Source organism: Denticeps clupeoides, chromosome 4 (genome assembly GCF_900700375.1).
Source record: "Denticeps clupeoides chromosome 4, fDenClu1.1, whole genome shotgun sequence".
NCBI classification, from domain to species: domain Eukaryota; kingdom Metazoa; phylum Chordata; class Actinopteri; order Clupeiformes; family Denticipitidae; genus Denticeps; species Denticeps clupeoides.
Genome location: NC_041710.1, coordinates 5,834,727 through 5,849,467, shown reverse-complemented (window position 1 = coordinate 5,849,467; position 14,741 = coordinate 5,834,727). Strand labels below are relative to the sequence as shown.

At 44.5% G+C, this 14,741-nt stretch overlaps 1 protein-coding gene across 2 annotated transcripts; it reads left to right on the top strand.

Moving 5' to 3' along the window:
* Positions 1-443: 443 nt before the first annotated feature.
* Positions 444-14,092, top strand: LOC114788195 (ankyrin repeat domain-containing protein 13C-like). Of its 2 annotated transcripts, XM_028976500.1 has the most exons (13): positions 447-1,412; positions 1,561-1,602; positions 3,389-3,493; positions 5,769-5,854; positions 8,441-8,486; positions 8,859-8,925; positions 9,022-9,166; positions 9,950-10,081; positions 11,134-11,295; positions 11,449-11,528; positions 12,507-12,605; positions 12,764-12,864; positions 12,942-14,092. In XM_028976500.1, exons 1-13 carry the CDS (start codon positions 1,064-1,066, stop codon positions 13,070-13,072), a joined length of 1,545 nt encoding a protein of 514 aa, XP_028832333.1. In that variant the 5' UTR covers positions 447-1,063; the 3' UTR covers positions 13,073-14,092. The 2 variants fall into 2 exon arrangements, with proteins under 2 accessions (XP_028832334.1, XP_028832333.1); XM_028976501.1 differs by lacking the exon at positions 3,389-3,493 and having other exon boundaries at positions 444-1,412.
* The last annotated feature ends 649 nt before the right edge of the window (positions 14,093-14,741 follow it).

Here is a 14,741-nt window from a genome sequence, read left to right as displayed (position 1 = left end):
ACGTCACTTCCTTGTTCACGGCCTCGCCAGAATCCGTTCATCCGCGTAATATGTTTAGTTAGAGCAGTGACAGTGTCACCGGCCGGTCTGGAGGTTGACTTGAGGACTTGTTGACTTGTCGTTGGAAAGTCGCAGGTTCGAATCCACCGGCCGTCGCTGTGGTACAACACACTTGGTGAAATGCAAAGCTGTACTTCACAGTGTGGCAAATGATAATTACGGAACACTCTACCGGTAGACCGACATCTTTTAATACACTTGGCAAATGCTGATGCCGAAGGATATTTGGAGGGAAGTGATGCTGCACAGCGCCTCGATCGGACGAATACATGTTTTTTTTTTCCAGATGTTCACCCCACATGCGGCTCATAGATGTTTAACGTCTGTTTCCTGAACCTTCGAAGCGCTGCACATTAGGGATGTGTGGATCGATCACTATCATTTGCAGCATTTACATTTGCAGCAAGCAAGTACACCACGTAGGTATAAGTACAAGTGGGTATAAGTTCAAGTGGGTATAACTATCGACACCAAGTGGGTATAAGTATTGGATCAGTAACAGCACCATTTTACGTGCTAGTAGAAACACTCGGTGACGTCACAGAAAGGGGCGGCCCCAGCCACACCTTACCCGTAAAATGTCATGGCGCGTCAGGACACACTTTTTAGTTTAACTTTCCAATCACATTTAGTTATTGTATAAGGTGTGAGTATCGGATCCGCGTCGCCGACGCCAACACGAGATTTACTTGTTACCGCGCATCAGCGCTGCCAGGTTTCAAACGGGACTTGCTGAGGCGCTGCGCCGTTCTCGCGAGACTTGCGGGCGACAGCAGATGGAGCGCGAACGGGGCGTCGGGTGTAGCCGCCCCGCTGTAGCGGCCGAGGTGCTCGCTGGTTGCGCGTCCTGCGGCGGACGGCGGAAGACGTGGCCGGAGACAGACATGTAGCCTCCGTTCCCGCTCTCTTGACCTGCGGTTGGTCGAGTGCTGTTATCGTCCCGCGACATCCGCTCCGTTTCTAGGTTATCCAGCTGTCCGGCTTCACCGGCCCAGGAGACGCGATGACCGGGGAGAAGATCCGGACGCTGCGCAAGGAGCATAAGGGCAGCAAGAGCGAAAACATCCTGAAAGCGTACCAGGACCGAACCAGTGTCCCCGAGACGGCGACGTCGCCCTCCTCCGTGGACACGGAGAGGACGAACATCGCCAACCGGACCTTCCACAAACCGGAGGAGCATCCGGCGAACGGGAACGCGGCGGCGGTCACCGTCGTCGACGACAACAGCAACCCCGTCGCGCTCGGCCCGGGGGGCTCGCATTTCCCGGTGCACGAGTGCGTGTTCGAGGGCGACGTGCGCCGCTTGTCGTCCCTGATCCGGACCCACAGCATCACGCAGAAAGATGTCCACGGTGGGCGCCCCGACCACGCACGTTGCACTCGTTTATTTCGCTGCGTTTGCCCCAAAGCGTCCAAGATGTCGAACAGGCTTCGTGTGCTCCAGGTTCACACTCGGAGTTCCCGTCTTGACCCCCTTTTTTCTCTCTCCCCTTTCCACAGGGAACACGCCTCTCCATCTTGCTGTGATGCTGGGCCACAAAGGTGAGTGTCTCGCTGGGTAAACAGGGAGCTGGTGAAATCCTTTAATGTTTACGCCGTTTACCAGGCGCCCTTGTCCAGAGCGAGTTACGACCAGTAGTTACAGGGACAGCCCCCATCTCGGGGTTCAGTGTCTTACCCACTAGGCTACTAACACTCTATAAACGGCACCATCTCCACACACTGCTCCCCGGGCGCCTGTCATGGCTGCCCACTGCTCACCAAGGGTGATGGTTAAAAGCAGAGGACACATTTCACTGTGTGCACGTGTGCTGTGCTGCTGTGTATCACAATGACAATCACTTCGCTTGTAAAGTGTAAAAAAAATCACTGTTCATCTAAGCTGCGAAACCCCTAATGCAAACATTGATCAAAAATGTATTTACCTAAAACATCAATCGTAGAAATTCCTTATTTTCTTGGGGGGGAAAAAATGGCATGATGTGTGTATAAAAAGGACTCTGTTCTCCATCTGTAGACTTTTGCTTGCAGGAGATCAGTCGTTGGGGGAGGCCGACACCCAGTTCAACACCAACATTATTATCACTTTCACTATAATTATTATCGGATTTGTTTAACACTTTTTTTTTTTTTTTTTTTTAAGTTAGTCGCTCCCCGAGCAATTTCAGAATTACCTGTTGGGAAACATTTCGTTAGTCTCCCTACTGCCTTAAAGACTTGCACAGTATGCAAGCCGTGGACGAAATGACGGCGTGCTCGTAGGATGGTTGAACTGCAGGTAAATGTGAGGCCCGGCGCAGCTGGCGGCTCGGAGGGATTTTTGGCTTAGTCTCCCGTCGCATGGCGTCGCGCTGGAACGCTCCAGCTCGAGCAGTGACCCGGAGTAAACCCCCGCGGCCGTCACATCTGCTCACTTGACCGCAAATCCGCCGTTAAACCGCCTTCCGTTCTATAGCCGGTGGGCCGTCGCAGGTTTCCCCAGTGCCTACGGCAAACGCTCTGGGCATTCGATCGAACGGATTTTTCTTTTGCCATTTTTTTTCCCTCCATGTTTGAACATAAATGAAGTCTTGATGAGCAACATGAAAGTCATGTGCATTTTTTTCCCCCCTGTACTCCCCGTGTTCGTCACTTATTCATTACAACATGGGACGTCAGCGCTGTACCGGTACGGAAATAAACCGCTCCAGTTGCAGGCTGAATTCGGGCTAAATCGGGAAAAAAAAAAAAAAAGATTGTTCTTTGTTTTGGGTCCTCGTGTTGGACCCCATGATTCAAGCTCTTTCCTTTATGCGGCCGTTTGGTTGCGAATGCTCTGCTCCCGCAGGGACAAATCACAACATGGCCTAGATTTTTATTCTTTTTTTCATACCAATCACTCATTTAAAAAAAAAAAAAAAAAAAGAGCAATGAGATCCCCGCTTCTGTAATTGCAGGGTTCATGGAATTCATGGAATTGAACGTATAATGAAGTACAGATTTTCCCGTAAGACTGGGTGAGAACGCAGTATAATATCTGTCTTAGTATCTAATAGTAGGTCCAGATTCCAGACCTCTGCAGCCGCGTGTCTCCTTTTAAAAGCCACGAACGTTACAGCCGATGAGCTCCGCCGGAACCTGGTTCAGCCCGTCTCACGCGGGCTCGGACCTGCCTGAACTTGGATGAGGAAACATTGATGTTTAAATGAAGCTTTTCGGGGAAGAAATGTCATAGAACGTGTACGGTTCTTTTGTAAATATGTGTAAAAAAACAAAAAAAAAAACCCTGTAATTTCGTGTGCTGGGTGGTAAAGTTGGGGTACTGACCGCGTCCCTGCTTGCTTGGCAGAGTGTGCCCACCTGCTCCTGGCCCACAGCGCTCCAGTGAAGGTGAAGAACGCCCAGGGATGGAGTCCCCTGGCCGAGGCCATCAGCTACGGCGACAGGCAGATGAGTAAGAGAACAGAGAGCAGACCATTCGTTGCCGGACGAAAAAACTAAACGCACTTCTGAACTGAGATTCCCAGTTTTTACTACGTTCTTTAGGATAGTTCGTAATAGCAATGTTTGTTCTGCATCTCGAAAGATGAACTGTATGAAACCATATGTGTGTAAAATGCAGCATAGGTGTGCATCCTCCTTTTTGATCCCATCCATCCTTGTGGGGGCGGGGATTTAGTCCATGCATGTTGACCAGCTGTGTGTGTGTGTGTACGTTGTGTGTGTGTGTGTGTGTGTGTGTGTGTGTGTGTGTGTAAGAGAGATAGAGACCAAAGCTTCTTGTTTTAGCACGGCCGCTAATGAATTGTGCTCCAGGTCGGCCCGCTTGTTTCCGTGAGTGATATTGATCGTCCCGTTGCCGAGGTCGTCTTTGGTGAGACGTGAACGGCTGTAAATCGCGGCGAGCGTGATCGTCGGCGTCAAGAGAAGCCATTACGTTTTGTAGCTTAACCACGCTGCGCAGCCTGTTCAAGCTGCACGGAGCCGCATAGTAAAACCGCACTTCTGCGCGCGGCGTTTTAATCGCTGCACATATGGGGCCAAGCGATCTCCTCGAGTAATTATGTCATCAGACCTTTAGCTGGAAGGGGAGACGCCATTTGGCCCACGTGGTATTATTATGGGCTGTCTCACTCATTCACAAACTCACAATGACATGGCCTCTGCTTCTTTTTGTACATGTGTGTGTGTGTGTGTGTGTACAGCCCTACTTTAATTCGCTTGTTTTTTATTAATGTACACCGTGACATCAGTGGTAAGGAAGCGGACTCGTAACCAATGGGTTTGAACCCCGATCCGCCAAGGTGCCGCTGATGTCCCCTTGATCAAGGCACCGTCCCTACACACTGCCCACTGCTCACCAAGGGTGGTGGTTAAATGCAGAGGAAACATTTCGTTGTGTCACCGTGTGCTGAGCCGTGGTGTGTATCACAGTGACAAAACATCTGATTTTACCTTATGTTGTCATCCATGCAGACTTCTAAACCTGCACCAGGGTTAATAAATGACATCTGCAGTGAACGCCTGAGTTATTCAAGAAATGGTGTCCTGCAATGCTGTTAATGGTTTGATACGAGCTCTACAGCTTAGCAAGGCACAATTCAACAGTATTCATCAGATGCCCTTATCCAGAGCAACGTACAGTCAGTAGTTGCAGGGACAGTCCCCCTGGAGACGTTCAGGGACACAATAGTAGAAAGTGGGGTTTGAACCTGGGACATTGTGGTCGTCTGATTTTTCTAGTGCTTGGGAGTTTCTCTAATGTGAAGTACACAAATTGGCCCATCAGGATGCTGAAATGACCAATTCTAGCATTTGTCTCGGTAGTTCGTGTGGTCTTATAGAAGAGGGCCTTTGTGATGTGCACCAATGAAACCCATGGATAAGGGCTAAAATTCAGTGGCATCAGACTGCAGCAAGACAACTGCTCCTAATCTGTGGGCCAGTTCGAGAATAAGTTCTGACCTTAATCCAGTAGAAATGTTGTGGAAATACCATAATAATACCACGTGGGCCAAATGGCATCTCCAAGAAGTGCTTCAAAGTTGTCACTATCAAAGCGAGCAGCACAACAAATCATCACTCTAAAATATATAGTTTTGAAAGGGAATTAAAGTTAATGTTCGAATGTAAAATGAATATTTTAATTGCCACAGTCTGTGTCTTTGCTTTTATAGCTGCGTTCATTAATTATCTATTAGGTCAGGGGTTTGAAATTCTTGGCTCTTTCATCCTTACACTGCAGCTCCGTGTGTGTGTGTGTGTTATTATCCGTTTTTTCTTTTTAATTTTACTTCTCTTTATATAAAAAATATAAATATATATATGTGTGTGTGTGTGTGTTATCCGTTTTTTCTTTTTAATTTTACTTCTCTTTATATATATATATATATATATATGTGTGTGTGTGTGTGTGTGTGTGTATATGTATATGATGTTCTCGATATTATTATTGAGTACCATCATTAGTATTTCAGTATTGAATTTCAGTATCGTGACAAACCTAGTGTAACTACATAAGTGAAACAAAGCTGTAAATGTGCGCTGTTCTCCCGGCAGCTCTTTGATCCGCACTCTGACAACATCTGTGCAGGACGGGAGAACTGAAGCGCTTATGTAATGTCCATAGTGGTGCTGCTGTGTGTGTGTGAATTTCAGTGTATGAGTCTATACCTTTGTGTGTGTGTGTGTGTGTGTATGTTGCTGAGTCGTTTCTCTGCACTCCTCAGTCACAGCTCTGCTGAGGAAGCTGAAGCAGCAGTCCAGAGAGAGTGTGGAGGACAAGAGACCACGACTGCTTCGAGCATTGCGGGAGGTGAGCTATGTGCAGATCACAGCTCACTATCTTCTCTCTCTTACACACACACACACACACAGTTGTCACAGTGACACTGAAGAACAATGATAACGATAATGCTGAATCACTCAGTATGTTGCAGGAAAGATGTCTAGGTACAGGAATCACCAGTAACATGATTTTCATGATATGTCGGGGCTAATTTCATATTTAATGTGATTCTTGTATCATGAATCAATAAATATTCTGATTTGATGTAAAAAAAAAAAAAAAAGTTTTGAAAGTCAATGATCTTCTAGCAGATTCTCTGCTGTGTCAAACAAAACTGTTATTGCTCAGGGATGCAAAATCAATTAAATAATTTAAAAACATTAAATGTATACTTATTTCAGTGTAATAAAGTTAAGGATGTAAAGTGCTCGTAAAGTGATCGGATGAATTGTAAAGTTCCTCTTTGCCATGAAAATGAACTTTATCCACCAAAAACTCATTTCCACTACATTTCAGGATCGGCTAATTTCAGTGATCCTCTTGTTAACACAAGTGAGGGTGATGATGGGCCCAAGGCTGGAGATCATTCTGTCATGCTGATTGATTTAGAACAGCATGGATGCTTTGAATTGAATGCATTAAAAGGAGGGTGATGCTTGAAGTAATCGTTCTTCCTCTTAAGCATGGTTGGCTGCAAAGTACCTGCAAAATGAAGTCATCATTGTGCTGCATAAAAATGGGCAGGCAAGGATATCGCTGCTTATAAGATGGCACCTAAATCATCAACCATTTATGCAACCATGCAGAGCCTGCTCAGGAATGGCAGCAGGCAGATGTGAGTGCATCTGCACGCAGTGAGGCAAAGACTTTTGGAGGATGGCCTGGTGTCAAGAAGGGCAGCAAAAAAGCCACTTCTCTCCAAGAAAAACACAACAGACAGACTGATATTCTGCAAAAAGTACAGGGATCAGACTGTTGAGGACTGGGGTAAAGTCATTTTCTCTGATGAAGCCCATTTCTGATTGTTTGGTGCATCTGAAAAAATGATTGTCCAGAGAAGAAGAGGTGAGCGCCACCATCAGTCCGTTCTTGTGCCAACAGTCATGCATCCTGAGACCATTCATGTGTGGGGCTGCTTCTCATCATCCACTAACAATTTTGCCTCAGAACACAGCCATGAATGAAGAATGGTACCAAAACATCCTTTGACAGCAACTTCTCCCAACCGTCCAAGAACAGTGTGGAGAAGAACGATGCGTTTTCCAGCATGACAGAGCACTGTGCCATAAGGCCAAAGTGAGGACTAAGTGGCTCAGGGAACAAAACATTGAAATTTTGGGTCCGTGTCCAGGAAACGCCGGACCAATTGAGAACTTGTGGTCAGTCCTCAAGAAACTGGTGGACAAACAAAAACCCACAAATTCTGACAAATTTCAAGCACTGATTATGAAGGAATGGATTCCATCAGTCAGGATTTGGGCCAGAACTTGATTGACAGCCTGCCAGGGTTAATTGCAGAGGTTTTTTTTTTGGTTGTTTTTTTTAAAGTGCCAACACCGCAAATATTGCATAACTTTGATGTAATTGTCAATTAAAGCATTTGAAACTTATAAAATGCTTATAATTATGCTTCGATACCCCACAGAAACAACTGAGACAACGACCTAAAAACACTGAAGCAGAAAAAAACATTTTGGCCACGACTCTACAGTGAAACATGGATGTTGCATCTGGTTCACTGATGTCCACCGATGTGTTGGAATCCAGCTACACATATTTTACACAGTTTTTGCATTTATTTTTATTTTAAATTTGTGTCATAAAATTCTATTTTAGTTGCAGTTTGAGGGGATTGATTTTGCACACTTTGTGAGAACACATGAACTTGAACCTATCAAAATGTACTGTGAATCATTACATCCCTAAATAAAATAATTCAGTTCATTGGAATAAATAATTAATCAGGTAATCAGTCAAGTGACCTGCCTTGGTTCCTGGCCTATAGTTGTCTGGACACACTCTGTCTCGAAGAGAGCTGATCATAACTGTTCATTCCAAGACCGTGCTTCCAAAGATGTGAAATCATTTTCTTCTGTATTATCAGTATTGTCTCCTCTGAAGATATATATGTACATAACTTTTGAAGTGAACATGGAGCGATTGTCATTGTGATACACTGCAGCACAGCACAAGGTGACACACCGAAATGTGTCCTGTGCTTTTAACCATCACCCTTGATGAGCAGTGCTCACAGGCGCCCGGGGAGCAGTGTGTGGGGACGGTACTTTGCTCAGTGGCACCTTGGCGGCTCAGGATTAGAAACCTTCAGATCCACTTCCTTACCCGCTAGGCCACCACTGCCCTGTTGGGACTCATAACTGAATCAATTTCCCCAATGTCCATTGTTTGTGATAGAATCACAATAACCATAAAAAAAATTCCATTATTGCTTGCTTAGTTAGAACGCACATCTCAGTACAGTCATTACACTCTATGCCAAATACCAGTGTTTCAACACACTGCTGTCTTACACCAACCTACTGTAACACCATTAACCTAGCCTAAAATATTACCTGGCAAGTGATAATGGTGATTTATCTTCTTTTCTTCCAGCTTGGGGACTTTTACCTGGAGCTACACTGGGACTTCCAGAGCTGGGGTTAGTCATCAACCCTCTACATCACACATGTTAGGGGGACATAGATGGACACATGGACTGGTAGTCTGAGTGCCGGCTGAGGGGCTTCTCTTTTAAAACATTTAAATCCATGTGAAATGAATTAACAATATGTTAAAGTGAGAGGACAGTAGCTTTGCAATGTTATGTTAAAAGTTGCATCATGGGAGAGGTAAATCTGGCTCATAGTGAGGCATAGAGGAGGATGTAACGTTTTGCCCTCATATCTGAAAGTGAGTGGAACATGAGTAAATGTTGGATGTGAGGAAGAGGTGAGCTCTGATTTCGTACAATTTTTAAGGACTAATGTAAAATATTCTGATATATATCAAATTTTTTTTTTTTATCACACAGTACCGCTGCTTTCTCGCATTTTGCCATCTGATGCCTGCAAGATCTATAAACAAGGAATCAACATTCGGTAGGTGATGTCCTTCATCTACCTATGCTAATGAAAGAATGTGTCTGCCCTACTCGTTTCATCATGAAAGGAGTTCTTCTTCCTCCCTTTACCCAGTTTGGACACCACCCTGGTTGACTTCAGTGACATGAAGTGTCAGCGGGGTGACCTCAGCTTCATTTTCAATGGTGCAGCCACGCCCTCCGAGGCATTTGTGGTCCTTGACAATGAGCAGAAGGTGTACCAGCGTATTCACCATGAGGTGAGTCGGTCCAGCTGCTGTGTCGGGGATACAGGGAGTACTGATCCTTAGAGTACTGAGTACTGCAGATCCTTAAAAAGTCTAAATGAAGGCCTCAAATATCATGACTTAATGACTAGTAATCCTTAAATCCAGAGTTTAAAGAGGTCCAAAAAAAAGCTGCAAACCCAATAAATCAAATGAAACAAGCTTTCAATCTGTCAGTATTCCGCCGGTCTCTGCGCACTGGGCACTCCCGGGGCCGGTCCTAGCCTGTTTGGTGCCCTGTGCGAGGCCAAAAAAAGTCATTTTGATTTTAAAAATCACAAAATAAAATCTTGGAATCCTGGACGGATGGCTTGATAAAATATGAACAAGCATCGCATTGTCTATAATATATATATAATCACTCACATCATACAAATACCTGGTATTTCACGACCTTATGAGTGTGACAGAAAGTCCACTTTCAGTAGAATTGCTGACCTAGCGGGTAAGGAACCAGACCAGTAATTGGAAGGTTGCCGGGTCGAGTCCTGAGCTACCAAGGTGCCACTGAGGTCCCCACACACTGCTCCCCAGGACACATTTTGTTGTGTGCACCGTGACAATCACGTATCTGTATAAAGTGCTTACTCATCTGCAGCAGTGCTTACTCATGTTTCTATGGACGCGTTACCCTTCCAAAAAGAGTTACATTTAAATTTACATGCTGAAATTATATACTGCAGTATATACCGTCTATGGTTCAATTTATATCGTGATATTGCCTAATTTACCAGTTTAATTGTTGTGTGTTTGTAGGAGTCAGAGATTGAGACGGAGGAGGAAGTGGACATCCTGATGAGCAGTGACATCTACTCTGCCACCCTCTCCACAAAGTCCATTACATTCTCACGCAGCCAGAGTGGCTGGCTCTTCAGGGAAGACCGAACGGTCAGCAAATGAACATTTTTTACTTTTCATAGCTACTCTCAGACATAATATTTTGCCAAGAACCAGGCAGGTTTCATTACAGATTCACCGTGTTCTTGATAACAATACTGAACAGAGCAAAAAAAAACATTAACCAGTCCGAATGCCATGAATAAGAATCATTAATAGAATACTATTCCAAGCCATAAAATTGAATGCCGTGGACAGGCATTAAATTCAGCTATTATTTTCACTTCTGAAGGGGAGGAGCTTCCTTCTGAACCTGATTGATGTGGAGTCACAATGAGTCTTGCTGGTCTTTTCTGGTTCACCAGCCACCCCGATCTCGGAATTCTGTAATATTGTGGCAATATTAAATTAAAACGCTACAAATGCGGTACAATCCCAACGCACACTATCAACAGTGCCTTGTAACCCAGGGACCATGTCTCCTGCCTGCCACTGCTCTTCCTGGTTCAGCAGAAGCTCAAACACTCCTATCGTCCTCTCTTTATCTTCATATATTAACACATTGCAGACCTTTGTATTGTTTACAATGAAAATCTTTTGGTAGGTAAAGATATTTAACAGCATTTCCGAACTTAAATTTCTGGTTTGCTGTCTCGAACCTGGAAATTTGAGTCACGTAGAACAACATATCATATCCGCAGACTGCAACCCCTTTGATGTAGTGAAATGTAGTGAAAGTTTTTGAAAGTATCGCCCTGATACTGGTATCGTTTTTATATTACAAATCAATGTATACAAAAATGGCATGTTAGAAAAGATTACACAGATCATCAAGATATAAGCATCTATAAAAACGTAATATTACAAGTGTGAAAGGCAACTACATGATAATAGCTATTTCAGATGGTAAATTTGTATTCATTTTATCTTTTCAGTGTCTTTAGCACCGTAGCCATATTTCAGTAGAGTCTTGTAATAAGAGTACGGTGCTGATTATGTTTGAGTAATACACTATATTGGTATTGGGCCGCCTGCCTTTATACGCACATGAAACGGTAATTATTGATTTCTGTAGTAATAAGGTTTTGGGGGGTTTTGAGCAGGAGCAGGTGGGCAGCTTCCTGGCAGATTTCTACACGGTGAATGGGCTGGTCCTGGAGTCTCGGAAACGGCGGGAGCACCTCAGCGAGGAGGACATCCTCAGGAACAAAGCCATAATGGAGAGCCTGAGCAAGGGGGGGAACATTGCTGAGCAGAACTTTGAGGTGGGCTTCATTAAAGTATTGAATGGGGCAGGTTTTGAATAAGAGAAAAAGTGGTTGTAGGGGGCTTTAGGTTTGGTAGTTGCTGTATATGTGGAGTTTGGGTGGGCGTCAAGCTGTAGTGGTAGACAACTGAAAGTCTGTGTCTTTCTGCAGCCTGTCAAAAGGCAGTCCCTCGCTGCACCTGATGCCAACAAAGTCTCATGGGAGGAGTACATCACCGCAGAACACGGAAAGTAAGCCGCAGATAACCATAATGATAACCATAAGGCCCCAAAGGATGTGTGTAGTGGGTCAAGCTGCAATGAAGAATTCTGTATTTTATCAGACACTCCTTATCCATTATCTTGGGTACACAATGGTAGTATGTGGGGTTTTTGACCATTTTTGTGGTCATTTGTTGCACAGGTGAGCGTGTTACTGACATCCTACCTAACCTAATACAACTTGAGTAAACTTTGGCAGTGGACAGATCGATGCAAATGAGACCACCACCGCTTTCACCGTGTGTGAGCTTGCATATATCTGTGGTGGTTGTAGCCTAGTGGGTAACACACTTGCCTATGAACCAGAAGACCCAGGTTCAAACCACACTTACTACCATTGTGTCCCTGAGCAAGACACTTAACCCTAACCACTTAACCCTGATTGTAAGTCGCTCTGGATAAGGGCATCTGATAAATGCTGTAAATGTATATCTATACCAGGGGTCGGCAACCTTTAACACTGAAAGAGCCGTTTGGACCCGGTTTCCACAAAAGAAAAAGCACCGGGAGCTGCAAATGTAAAATGAATATAGCACTGTGTACGTTATTTTTTCCTTCATGCTAGGTATAGAAAAACAGGGTGGTGTTTTGCTTGTAAAGAATGCGCATTTTTTGCATTTTTTTTAATGCCGTTTTCTTACTAGCACAAATATGCGCGACAAAAGTTTAATCGTCCAGACAACTCTTAAAAACCTGACCGGACAGGGACAGGTCTTAAACACCATTTATTAAAAAAAACAAAAAACTTTTTTTTTTTTTTTTACCCCAAGAGGCTTCAGATTTTGAAACCCAGTGTAAGGATGAAAGGTTGCCGACCCCTGACCTGTATTGACCTGTAAGTCAAGCCCTGAGCTACTGAATGCGCATGTCAGTGCGGCGAGTGGAGAGTTTTTGTGAAGCTTGTAACTCTGTGAGGGTAACTTTCTGACTGACGTCTGCGGCCCGCAGGCCACCCCACCTCGGCCGCGAACTGCTGTGTAAGGAGAGCAAGAAGAACTTCAAGGCCACCGTTGCCATGAGCCAAGACTTCCCCCTGGCCATTGCGTCGTAAGTGTGTTTTATTCATTTACTTATTTCCTCTGTACGTTTTTCAGGATGGGGATTCTCTCACACTGTTCTGAAGTACCATACTCAGAAAAGTCACCTGAACAACTTGCCGTTACTGATGCGGGATTCTCTTGTTGATGCTTTGCCTTTACTTGCAGGTTGTTAAATGTGTTGGAGGTAATCGCCCCGTTTAAACACTTCAACAAACTCCGAGAATTTGTCCAAATGAAGCTTCCTCCAGGCTTCCCAGTCAAGCTGGGTAAGCGGCAGTTTCGCAGTTGTTAACGTGGTGGGACCTGCATGCTCAAGATTGATTGTTCCTGTCTGCTCCTGTAGATATTCCTGTGTTTCCCACCATCACCGCTACCGTGACCTTTCAGGAGTTCCGCTACGATGAGTTTCAGGAGTCTCTGTTCTCCATACCGGCCGACTACAAGGAAGACCCCAGTCGATTTCCTGACCTCTAACAGTGTTCTTATCCTGTATCTACCGTTGTTCTCTAGTCATTGGTGGATTTATGAACACACTCCGCAATGTGTTAATACTGGGAAATGTCAGTAGGTTTGTTTTTTTCCCCATTTATGAAATGATCCGCGGTGTTAGATTGTGTTGACTCCATCATCACTATACTCACACGGCGCAAATAAATATGATTATTCCCCCCACTGCACTGCCCCATTTTAGCCGGCATCATAAAATTCCTCCGTTGGTTTCTTGAACACTGAATTTATTGTCCTGTGAAGGGAAGGAATAGTTATACGGACAAATGTAGTCTTTTCACTTTTTAAGTGATGTACTCCCAAACGCACAAGGAGCATCAGAGGGCATTTTATCGACTGGCATCTGTTGCCGTTTTCTCCACCGTTCTCCTGCGTGTTTTTAATCTCGTTGTCTTTGGTTTGTGACATTGTCTCAGGCGTATATATTGGAAGACATGTTGAAATACGGACACCAGTCCCTTTTATAGCGGAGCTTTAATGTTTAAGCAACTTCAGCAGAATCCCCTTTCGTCTCTCTTTATTACGAGCCGCTCATATTTCTCATTTGAAGTATATGAGCAGCACTGTACCAAAAGGGGTCCTGTGTAGCATTTTGAGGACCTCATGCAAGTACCCCCTCAGGCTTTACAAATGCACCAGCACTACACCCATTCTTTATAGCATTGAGTTCCCAGTATTATGAATATTAAGAATAATTGTAGGAATGTCCACTTATGTTTATGAACCAATTTAAAACTTCACATTGATTAGTTTCAGTCAAATTTCCAATTCCATATGGTGGGTTTCTGCAGAACGGTCTAGTTTTTATGGTAGTCTACTCCAGTTGCACATTCATCAAGGTGAGATCTTATCAATATTTTTTTCCCTTTGACAAACTGTATGATTTACATCTAGATATAAACATATACCTCCACAGAATGTACAGTTGCCTCACATACTGCACTATTTTCATACAACCAGTCTGAAATAAAATCCTTCAACATCTTCCACACGTGTGCTGTAGACCTTTCTGTATGTGCCCTGTTTCACTAAAGGGTGTTCGGTTTCACGACTAATACCAATACAGTCGATCAAAGCGGAGTTGCTTTAACCCCAAGTTAATCAGGGTACACCAGGAAACATGATGCCCTGATTGGTGGGGCGCAGATTATGCGAGTCACCATGGAGACGGAGGGAAAGTGTATTTCACTATGCTTGAGGTAGAAATTACAATGGAAGCATATGCCAATTACAAACAAAAAATGATAAGTCAATGCGTGAGTGTTATATAAGAATTGATAATATATTGTGTGTGTTGTGTGCAACATCCTGATACGGATGCAGAATTCCTCTTGGATGAACGTTGTGGGTCTCTGGCCGGGGAGGCGAGTACAGTAGACTGTAAAGTTCCTGACTGCTGACAAAATTATATAGAAAAGGTCCCGTTTGCAAAATAATAAAATGAAATGGGCTCCACCATGTACTGGCTGTGGAAGGAAGGGGCCCGGCGTGTCGGACACTTTCCGATAGAGGCGGAGAAAGTTGAGGTTCGAGTAAACCTGCTGGGGTTCACACAGAATCCATCTAAATTGGCTTTGAGAAACCGATAATCCAGAGTTTTCGTTAACTCAGGTAAGGGGCTTATGGAATCAGTTTA

Coding starts and splice junctions, on each gene's coding strand:
- LOC114788195 (XM_028976500.1), top strand. CDS start 1,064: ATGACCGGGGAGAAGATCCGGACGCTGCGCAAGGAGCATAAGGGCAGC. Junction 1,413..1,560: donor CACGCAGAAAGATGTCCACG/GTGGGCGCCCCG, acceptor CCCTTTCCACAG/GGAACACGCCTCTCCATCTT. Junction 11,529..12,506: donor ATCACCGCAGAACACGGAAA/GTAAGCCGCAGA, acceptor TGCGGCCCGCAG/GCCACCCCACCTCGGCCGCG.